This window comes from Mus pahari, chromosome 21, assembly GCF_900095145.1.
Source record: "Mus pahari chromosome 21, PAHARI_EIJ_v1.1, whole genome shotgun sequence".
Lineage (NCBI taxonomy): Eukaryota > Metazoa > Chordata > Mammalia > Rodentia > Muridae > Mus > Mus pahari.
In genome coordinates, this window is record NC_034610.1 from 47,618,869 (window position 1) to 47,630,126 (window position 11,258).

Sequence of the window (11,258 nt, forward strand, 5' to 3'; positions counted from 1 at the left end):
AAAAAAAAAAAAAAAGAATTTCTTTTAGGGATAAGAAATGTGTTTTAAAACAGCCTCCACCTGTGTTCTGCCAATCACACTCAACTGGGATCCAAGATGTAATTTGCTTCTGTCTTAACAGAATATAATGCATAGGGGGACTATTGATGGTTTGAGCATTCAACACTGGCTAAGTTCCTAGCTCCTCTATTTCCCTGGGACCTCTTCCTACTTACGGGATAAAGAGACCTAAGTGTTTGATTCATATTTAATTAATCAATTTTAACTTGACATTATTTAACAGATCTCATAATTTGAGACTGTAAACAACTAAAGTAACAAACGGAGTTCTTTTTTGGTTAATGGTGTAACCAGAACAATTGGTTTTTGAAAGGTAGGGGAATCAGGTTCCAGGAACCATGAGGCTTTGCTCTGCAGGAAGAGTGTGAGCTAAGCTTTCTATCATGGCTCCTCTCCACAGTCCCTTTCCTGGGCTCCAGAGTTCCACAAACCCCTCCTGTCCTTCCTCACTGTCGCTGACTTTATGTCTCTTTGCTTGTCGAGGTTCCCTCCACAGCTTCCTCAAGTAGAGATGCCCTGCACGGAGTACCTGGCCCTTCTCTGTGTCTGCACTCAACCCCCAAACACAGAACCTTGTCCTTTACATTTTAAACAGTTTCTACGCCTGAGGCTCGAGCTTTTATTTCCAGCATAGGCTCTTAACCGCCATTCGACATCTCTTGTTTCACATTTAATATACACTTTTAGACTTGTGGGCCCAGCTAGTCTCTGGCTTTCTCCTTCTAAGTCACGATAGCCATAGTTGAACACCTTCCGGTAGCTTGCCAAGGCGCTTTTGTTCCCAAGAAAGGATGAACTGCAAACTGGGGCCCTTGAATTGGCTATTTCTTCTGCATGGGACACTCACTGTTCCCCGATATTGGAGAAATTAACTGCTGCACCTTCAAATCTCTGCTTCAGTGTCGCCCTGGAGTTTCGAGTTCTTTCACACTAGTTAAACTTGTGTAGCACCCTCAAAGGCACCTACCCCACCTACCCCCAAAGCCTCCCCTTACGCGGCCCTGCTTTTCCTCTCTGCCCCACAGCCCTTCACCCACCATGCCAGAGCATGTGTGCCTGCTGCCACAGTTCTTTCCACTCGCACCACTGACTTGTTTCTGTGTAAAAGCTGCCGTACGTTACCTCCATGCTCTTGAATTCGTTGTTGTAGCCATGTGTTCCTCCACCACAGTTGGAACTCCGTTGGGTCCTGCAAAAAGACAACATTGTTATACACTGATCTGCACGTGAGACGTGAGATGTTATTCTACCGCCTGTTTTTGAAGTAACTTTTCTGGCAGATATATATATATATATATATATATATATATATATATATATATACTCAGATTGATAAACAGAAAACCAAAGAGGAGGGCAGAGAGAACAAGACCTTTAGCTTTTACAAAGAGAATTCAAAGATGGCAAAGGAAGAGCACTAATGTGAATGGACTCAAAAGTTTCACCTTCAGGGTGGGCGAAGAGGGCTCAGCAGATAAAGGACTTGCCACCTAGCCTGAACTCAGGTTAGTCACTGTCTTAGTCAGGGTTTCTATTCCTGTACAAACATCATGACCAAGAAGCAAGTTGGGGAGGAAAGGGTTTATTCGGCTTACACTTCCATACTGCTGTCCATCACCAAAGGATGCAGGACTGGAACTCAAGCAGGTCAGAAAGCAGGAGCTGATGCAGAGGCCATGGAGGGATGTTCTTTACTGGCTTGCTTCCCCTGGCTTGCTCAGCCTGCTCTCTTATAGAACCCAAGACTACCAGCCCAGAGATGGCACCACCCACAAGGGGCCCTCCCTGCTTGATCACTAATTGAGAAAAATGCCTTATAGCATTTCTTGGAGGCATTTCCCCCAACTGAAGCTCCTTTCTCTGTGATAACTCCAGCTGTGTCAAGTTGACACAAAACTAGCCAGTACAGTCACCAACTCCTGAAAACTCTCCTCTACCTCCACATGCATGCCACGGCATATGTGTCCACACACACATAGACAAAAACAAACAAAACATGAAATACAATAAACAGTTTGTAAGATTTCATCTTCAAACTCACTTTTGTCCATCAAGCTCAATATGATTGAGAATTCAGCAATTTAGCAATAAGGCTTTGGCACCTGGGGAAATAGTAACTGCTGATCTATAGTGGAGAAGTCTAGGGGAATAATAAGAAACCCTGATCAGGCTGGAGAGATGGCTCAGAGGTTAAGAGCACTGACTATACTCCTGGAGGTCCTGAGTTCAATTCCCAGCAACCACATGGTGGCTCATAACACTGTAGCTGTACAGATGGTTGTAAGCCATCATGTGGTTGCTGGGAATTGAACTCGGGACTCCTGCTAACTCCAGCCCGGCTTGCTCTGGGCCCCGCTTGCTCCAGCCCAATGATTTATTTTATTTTTATTTTATTTATTTTTTTGTTTTGATTTTTTTCGAGACAGGGTTTCTCTGTGTAGCCCTGGCTGTCCTGGAACTCACTCTGTAGACCAGGCTGGCCTTAAACTCAGGAATCTGCCTGCCTCTGCCTCCCAAGTGCTGGGATTAAAGGCGTGCGCCACCACACCTGGCCCAAAGATTTTTTGTTGTTATGTAAGTACACTATAGGGACGTTGGTCTCAGTGTGTGTGCAGGAAGAGGAATCAGAAGAGAGGGTTTAGCTGAAAAACAAAACAGTTATGATGTTGGACAGTTATGTTGGACAGTTATGTTGGACAGTTATGTTGGACAGTTATGTTGGACACATAACTAATGACATCATCCCCAAACTCCACCACTTCCCTGTGGCTGCCATAACCCCGAATACACTCCAACATAACTGTCCAACGTAACTGGTTTGTTTTTTTAGGACAGGTTTTCTCTGTGCAGCCTTGGCTGTCCCAGAGCTCATTCTGTAGACCAGGTTAGCCTGGAATTTAGAGATCCTCCTCCCTCTGCCAAGTGCTGGGATTAAAAGTGTGTGCCACAACACCACTGCCCGGCTGCTGCCTTAAATGACTAACTCCTTATGATCAATAGTAGCTTAATTTGCTTCGCATATTGTCAGGAACATCGTTTTACATAGTTCTCTAAAGCTGAAGACAGACAAGGCTAAGAAACCCACTCTCAAAGAGAGACTAATGCCATCTGGTGACAAGGTGGGGAACTGCATCCTGTCTGGTCAACCTGTGCATTTCCAGGTTAGACTAAATTCAGCTAAGCCCTCTCCCCCACATTCCTCTTCCTGTACACACATACTGAGACCAACATCCCTATCTTCTTTCACCTTCCCTTCCTTTTTGAATGTGTATCTTAAGCACTGTATTCCTCCGCCATTTAGCTCACCTCCCCCCAGCATTACTGCACTGATACCAACTGGGTCAAAAAATACAGAATGACAGTGATTCTGTTTATATTCACGCATGCATATAGAAAGAAATTCTAAAAGGATACTTTAAAAATCAGAATCAGGATGGGTGTGGTGGCATACACTTTTAATTATAGAACTCAGGAGACAGAGGCAGGCTGTCTCTGAATTTGGGGACAACCTGGTCTCCATGTTGAGTTTGAGGCCAGCCAGGACTACGTAGTGAGACAATCTCAAAAAACAAAACAAGGAACAAGAAGCTGGGGAGATGACTCAGAGGTTAAGTGCACCCTTCCAGAGGTCCTGAGTTCAATTCCCAGCACCACAAGGTGGCTCACAACCATCTCTAAAGGGATCTGATGCCCTCTTTTGGCATGTAGGTGTATATGCAGATAGCACAGTCCTACATTTAAAAGACAAACAAACAAACAAACAGAAACTTAAAAAACCCTCAGAATCAGGGGTTGGAGGGAGCTTAAGGAGCTTAAGGAGCTTAAGGAGTTCACAGCCAGAGGTGTCTGCTGGGAGCTTAGGAGGAGATACAAACCTGAAAGCCAGCCATTGCCGATCCACCATGAGATGAGCTTTGTCAATTCTGACATTTTTGGCATAGTGCAGTCGTTTCGGCAAATCAGGGGTCAAGTAGGGTTTAAAGTGTTGATCGGGTTTTCGACACTGAAAAAAATTATACAAGCATTTCTCCCATGGCATATCAAATATGCAGACTACCTTTTAAAATTTCAACGTAAGGCAAGCACTTAAGCAAGTTTTAGAAGTAAGTGGATTAGGGCAGTGAAGGCTCAGCGGTGACAAGCACTGGCGGTGCCTGCCAAGGACCTGGGTTCAGTTCCCAGCTCCCACATGGTGGCTCATAACCACCTATAACTCCAGTTCCAGGGGATCCCATACCCTCTTGTGGCTTCTTCAGGAGCTCATTCAGGAAAACATACACGTTAATTAAAAATAAATAAATGGAATTTCAAAATAAGTAGCTTTAAGATTAGCTAATTAACTAGCAATATTACCCTATTATCCACATGACCAATTATAATAATCATAGTTATCATTACAACAATCATTATGATAAAACAAATATTGATTGTTTGAGGTCTCTCTTATGTTTGTATTCATGGGTATTTTTCTGAAATCTCCACAAATGTCTCCTCCCTTTTTTAAATGGAAAATGAAGTATGTATAGATTTAAAGTGAGATTTACATATTTTAGCAGATATATAAAATAGATTTATATATGTTAGTAGATATGGACACATATACAAATTAGTTTAATTATACCAAAAATTCAATCAAAAAGGTTATCTAACCGTAAGCAGATTGAAGCAGAACTCCTCTATTTGTGAAAAGTTCATGGATTCATCAAAAATAAGTAAAATTTTATTCAAAAGTTTTTCAATAATTGCTATTTTAAAACTTTAAAAATGAAAACCACACTAGTATCTATTCGTGTAAAATAAAAATGAAGAAATGAGAAATAGTTACAAAGAAACTTTCGTAAACTCAGGAGAAATAAGACGGGAAAAAATAAACATAAGCAAGAATGTGAGAAAATGAAAACTCCTCTCGGTCAGTCGTGTTCTCACAGACGTCAAGCCCTAATATCCCATCTTTATGAGCAAGCTTGTGTCACCATTACCTGGTTGGCAATGTGCAGAGAAAAATGAGGAGCTTTGAGACTTGACATGGAAATAAAGTTTAAAAGAAATATCAGAATGCATTCCTCAACCCTTTGCACCACTGGGATATTAGAGATGTGCTCGTCTTGGGCAAAAGAACTTCAGTTGTGTACAACTCTTTAAGTGATGGAAAACAGAACAGTAAGTGGATTTTGAGAGTCCAGGTAAAACCTTTTAGTGTGCCTCCCTGTGTGGGCACAGCATGTATGCAGTTCACCAGTAGGGGGCGAGGTTGCTTACGTGTGAAGGATTTCTGTGCTACCATCTCATTGAACTTACAATAGGTTCCAGGTGACATTAACCACTGTGCATTCTGTGTTTCTTTATCCTGATAGTTTGCTCCATCTTCCTTTTTATTTTTTTCTGACTGCTGGCCACCTATACTTACAACAATTTAGTGTCATTCCTAGCAATAATAAACTCATAAATTCTAAGCAATAGGATTATATCTGCCACTGTACTTTAAATACAATGTTAATACATTAATAGATCTTAAACACAGAAATATGTCGTAAAATGCTCTAAAATGGACTTACACTGAGGTTCCTGACAATCTCTTCAGAATTAACTGTTTCAAAACAAGAAGATAAATCACATTATACATAAATCACTACAAAAATGTGCATAGTTATAGCAGTTTGGACCCACACATTTATTTACCAATAATTGTCACCTTGAATAATTGAATAAAAATTATTTAAAACAGGAAATTACTTTAGAATTAGAGCCTGGAATACAATATAGTTTTTTTGTTTTTTTGGTTTTTTTTCTTTTTTGCCCAGCAGTTTGAGAGAGCAGCACGGACCACATATCCCGAAACTCGGGATGTCTCAAGTGCTTCTGTATGGTTTCTCCAAAAAGCCAAAGAGGAGGCTATGTTCTCAACATGCTCTCAGAATGTGGTAGCACCGGCGACTTTCTCAACGTTTCCTCCTTCATACTTACACGTAAAGAAGTCCTGAGGTATATTAAGTGTCCTGATTCGAGGGGCGGGTCCTTGGTACATAAAAAAGTCTGTTTCAGAAAAATAATCTGTCATGTATTCCACTCTATCACAGGAGGTCTGGTCCATTCCTGAATTAAAATAAAATAAAATAAAATAAAAACCTCGCTGGATGTGGATAAAGGATAACTGTTTGATATTGTCAAATAGGAGATATTTTATGTTACACATCTCAGACACAGGCAAACTGAAAATCCGTATAATTTAATTCATGATTATTATTATTATTATTATTATTATTATTATTATTATTCTTTAAATGGTAGAACTTGAAAATGGAGGTAGTGGCTGAGAAGAGCCAAGTTCATGGAGTGAGACTCAGCAGGGAACACAGATGATCATTCATTTAATCCCGATGGATTAAAGGATCCGAAACAGCAGGCAAAGATACAGGAAATCAGTTTAGAGACTTTAAACACACAAGAGAGTGGGAATCAAGGTTCATGTGCGTGAATGCACGGCCTGCCTGCAGGAAGCGGGTGTGCCTTACTGCACTATTTAGTACAAGAGTTCACCTCGAGCTGGGAAACAAGAGGCTATGGGGCTTCTGTAGACAAGAAGGATGCTAAGCGCGCACCTGTCCACGGGAGCTTGGTAAGGCTCGCACAGGCAGAGAAGTGTAGCAGCCCTAAAGCACAGCCAATGGCTGCGAAGAAGTCACCGCTGAAAGGCAGCCTGAAGAAGCACTTTGAAGACCCAGTGGACCACATTTTAACTCTATTTCATGTTGGAGCCTCCCAGACCTTTACAGCCACTGCTCTACATCACCTGGGTGATTTCCTGCCAGGCTGGTACCTTGTTTACGCCTGCCACTGCCCTGCTGAACAACAGCCTCAGGGCAGACACCGCTCCCTGCTGATAAGCTTCCAGATCCTCCAGAGTCACCTTCCTAAAGACCTGCCTACCTGTTCGCTCCTGTACTTCAGGCTCCAAGATTGGGGCTGGGGGAGGGGGTTTTCCCATGCCTTAAAAACCCAGTACTTGCCGGGTTTGGTGGCACAGGCCTTTAATCCCAGCACTCCTGAGGCAGAGGCAGGCGGATTTCTGAGTTCGAGGCCAGCCTGGTCTACAAAGTGAGTTCCAGGACAGCCAGGGCTACACAGAGAAACCCTGCCTCGAAAAATCCAAAACAAAAAACAAACAAACAAACAAACAAAAAAAAACCGGTACATTATTAAACATTGGGCTTTGATCAGGATCTCTTGCCAAAGCCTGGTTATTTCTCTCGCCGCCTCCTCCCTTTCAGCCCAGCCCTGCCTTTCAGGACGCACCCAGATCGGAGTGAGACTGCGGCAGAAACTCACTCACAGGCAGAAACACTCAGTTTCACAGAAAATAAGGCACGTGGAGAGATAGATATTCAGGACTATTAAATAATTAAAGTGGAAACTTTAGACCTCCGCCCCCCCCCCCATGATCTAACACAAAATCTATTCTTTTGGGTCTTCAGTAGCATCTATGTCTAGAAATTCAGATATTTAAAATAGCACTGCATTAGCTTTGGAGGGAAAATGTAATCGATGGTTAAAATGTAGTTTTAAAAACCCACCATACCATGATCAGCCAGAACGATTATATTGACACAGTTGTGTAAATTCCTCTGTTTCAGACCCTCCATCAACATTCCAAAGGCATTGTCAACTGACTGCAAGGCTTTAATTACCTAAGAGAGATGGAACTGGGGGTTAAAACCATCATTTCAGGTTGTTTCAGCTCACTGAATAATTACCCAATCAAGCAAAAAAACCAAACCAAACAAACAAACAAACATTTTCAGATAGCTTGTTAACATTAACAAAGAAAATCGAATTGTAAATTCAACCATTCATACTGCACAGCCCTGGTTTTGTATGTAAGCATCTCACCCTTTGTGAGTAAAAACAAGCGGACAGGAAGCTAACAAGAGATATATCAAGTTATAAACAATGCTTGTCTCTGACTAGTGAGTTGGGGTTCATTTTCATTTAACTGTTTATAAGTCTCTGTGTTTCATGATTTTTTTTCTCGACGTTATCAATATTATACATTGAAATGACTTAAAGTTTGCTGAAATTTCAAAGTTGTAGTTTTCCAGTGGGTTCTTAGTGACATGGTGAATATCACAGTAAAGGATTAGAGAAACACGTGTTGTCTCTCTATTACTGCAGCTATTTGTTATCTTTGTTTTCTTCTTTAGAGACAGAATTTTACAAGTCAGATAGAGCTAAAGACATCAGTGTATTAGCATATGAAATCCTCAGAGAACCCAGTCCAGGGCATGGCTTGTGCTGTTGGAATGTCCTCTTGTAAAGGCTTAGCCTGCTAAGGGCCCCACACTTACTAAGAGACAAAGAATGGAACCCAGAAACCAACCCATGACCTTTCTTAAACTAATCTATCACTAACTCCAAGACTCTCAACTGACTCTTAGTCTCAGAGTGTTTACAGTCAAGTCTGTCCACCCCTGTCCACCCCTGTCCCACGTACCAGTGTCCCGTTCCTCATTGTCATCCTATCCTACTCTCCCAAGCACACCAAGAGCCAGCTCTGCTCTTCTCTTCCCTCAGCACCTGATCCCCTGTGGCCACTGGACATCCTGTGGTGAGGACCCTATGCCCTAACTCACCACACTGCTAACCAGCCTTGGCATCTTTTAGGAGATTACAGAAGGAGAAAGCAAGCAGCGTTGGGAAGGATACCATGGAAAGGATAGAGTCGTTCTGGTGTGGTTTGGAGGGAGAAAGCTCAGCTTCTCTTTGCACTGCAGACAGACACAAGGCACTGGGAGCTTCCAAGGATCCAGCTGCCGGGAAGCTCTACACAGGAATACTTTCCCAAAGGCCCGCCATTCCCTCAGATGAAGCCCACCTTCATATGTTTCTCTACAGTGGTGCTCTCCCAGACTCTGTGCATTGTCAGCACTGAAGCCAGTCTCTGTCTAATGTGCTTTTCAGAGTGATCTGTTCCCCTCCTAACGTTTCATTCTACTGAAGGCGTGCATAGTGATTCCTTACTGGATGAGTAACATGTGGCTGTAACTGAGGTAGGAAGGTCAGTCTGCGTGGGATGACTCTGTGAAGAAAAGAGAAAAGGAGAGAGAGAGAGGAAGAGAGAGAGGAAGAGAGAGAGAGAGAGAGAGAGAGAGAGAGAGAGAGAGAGAGAGGAGAAGGAGAGGGAGAGTAGAGGAAAGAAGGAAGAGAAAGAAAACGAAGAGGAGGAGGGAGGAAGAACAGGAGGAGGCAGGCAGAGTAGCTGAGGAAAGGAAAAAGGGAAAGAGAAGGAAAAAGGGAAAGAGAAGGGAAGAGGGAGGAGAGGGAAGGAGAAGAGAAAGGAAGAGGAAAGACAAGGGGAAGGAGGGGAAAGGGAAGAGGGATAGGGAGGGAGAGCAGGGAGGAGAAGGAGAGGAAGGAAGGAGAGAGGGGTAAGAAAGGGGAAGGGAAGAGGGACAGGGAGGGGAGAGCAGGGAGGAGAAGGAGAGGAAGGAAGGAGAGAAGGGGTAAGAAAGGGAAAGGAGTTTCTGGACTCCCATGGTTTCCTCCTTGGCCAAATCCCAGCGGCCTCTAAATCATTTCACACAGCTCTCTCAAGTGTAATGTTCCATTACATATTAGTTAAATCTTATTCTTAAAGGCTTTACTGCATTTTTTTGTTGTTGTTGTTTTAAAAAAAAATGAGCAAAAACAAGTTAGATGGTGTGTCTTAGTCAGGGTTTCTATTCCTGCACAAACATCATGACCAAGAAGCAGTTGGGGAGGAAAGGGTTTATTCGGCTTACATTTCCACACTGCTGTTCATCACCAAGGAAGTCAGGACTGGAACTCAAGCAGGTCAGGGAGCAGGAGCTGATGCAGAAGCCATGTTCTTTGCTGGCTTGCTTCCCCTGGCTTGCTTCCCCTGGCTTGCCCAGCCTGCTCTCTTATAGAACCCAAGACTACCAGCCCAGAGATGGCACCACCCACAAGGGGCCTCTCCCCCCTTGATCACTAATTGAGAAAATGCCCCACAGCTGGATCTCATGGGGGCATTTCCCCATCTAAAGCTCCTTTCTCTGTGATAACTCCAGCTGTGTCAAGTTGACACAAAGCTAGCCAGTACATGGTGTTAAGTCTTTCTTTACTCTTTCAAGGTAGTTTTATGTTACAGCATCATCTTTTCCATCCCTTGGACTGCCTAGCATATCAGACCCCATAGAAACTCTTCTGTGTAGCCAACGAAGACAGGATTTGGTGAGTGAAAAAAAATCAAGAACAAATGAATCAATTTTTAACTTACTGCATGGACCAAAGCACACTAAAATAGCCTTTGTGCTTTTAATTTACAAATTTTGGGAACTCTGAGCTAAAATGTGAATTGCAAATAACGATAATGATAATAATAAAACTGCAAAGCCTTCCGGCTATAGCTGTCCGTTTCTCTGTCCATTTTCCCTGTTGGCTGTGAGCCTTACGCAGGTGTTGTCCGACCTCTCTTCTCTTCCCTCTCTCACGTGTCCTCTTCTGTGCGTCCATGCTTCCAAACATTCCAGCCCCTTCCCTGCTCTCAGCTTTCTGTATGGATTCAATTGCCGTTTGCATTTGGCAGAGGGCAGAGACGCACTGTCGCTCTCCCGTCCCCACCCACCTCACACCCCATCGATCAGCTGACTGAATCTCAAAAAACACCCCTTCCTCCACTCCTGATGCTGGCTGCCTCCCAGGTCCAAGCCCACCCTCTCTAGTAGACTATTACAGAGACCAATGTTTCTCCCTCCTCATGCCTAATAAAAATGATCTCTAAGTACACACAGGACTGGCCAGTCCACTTTCCTTATAACAATGTCCCAATGCTTCCTGTTAACCATCTGTATGGCCTAAAGAGATCTGCATGATTGGATGCTAGGCTTTTTTTGTAACCTTCTCTCGGGCTCCCAGTGCCCTAGTCAGGGATTCGAAAGACTATGCACACAGCACTTCAAAAGGTGTACTCAGCACGGAATAAGTACTTCACAGCAATGGTCACCTACTATTATCATTCTTTACTATTGTGGTGATGTCTACTGTGGAAGGCGTCCAGTAGTCTATCTGTATGTGGCCCTTCTGTGTTGTCCTGTAGTATATACACTCAGTCTCCCGGCCATTTACAAATCCCATTTCCCTTTCGTTACTCAGGGGAGAATTTCTTTTTTTTCTTTTTTTTTTTTTTTTTTTTTTTTTTTTTG

General features: G+C 43.1%; 1 protein-coding gene across 1 annotated transcript in view; it reads right to left on the bottom strand.

Annotated features, from left to right (window-relative positions):
• The window catches only part of Enpp3 (ectonucleotide pyrophosphatase/phosphodiesterase 3), a 64,085-nt gene that overhangs the window by 19,122 nt on the left and 33,705 nt on the right, over positions 1 to 11,258 (bottom strand). The window contains exons 12-16 of the mRNA XM_021221122.2: positions 7,637 to 7,745; positions 6,025 to 6,153; positions 5,616 to 5,647; positions 3,936 to 4,063; positions 1,152 to 1,249 (exon numbers count right to left, since the gene is read on the bottom strand). Coding sequence (XP_021076781.1) covers positions 1,152 to 1,249; positions 3,936 to 4,063; positions 5,616 to 5,647; positions 6,025 to 6,153; positions 7,637 to 7,745 — 496 coding nt within the window. The remainder of the gene's footprint in view (positions 1 to 1,151; positions 1,250 to 3,935; positions 4,064 to 5,615; positions 5,648 to 6,024; positions 6,154 to 7,636; positions 7,746 to 11,258) is intronic.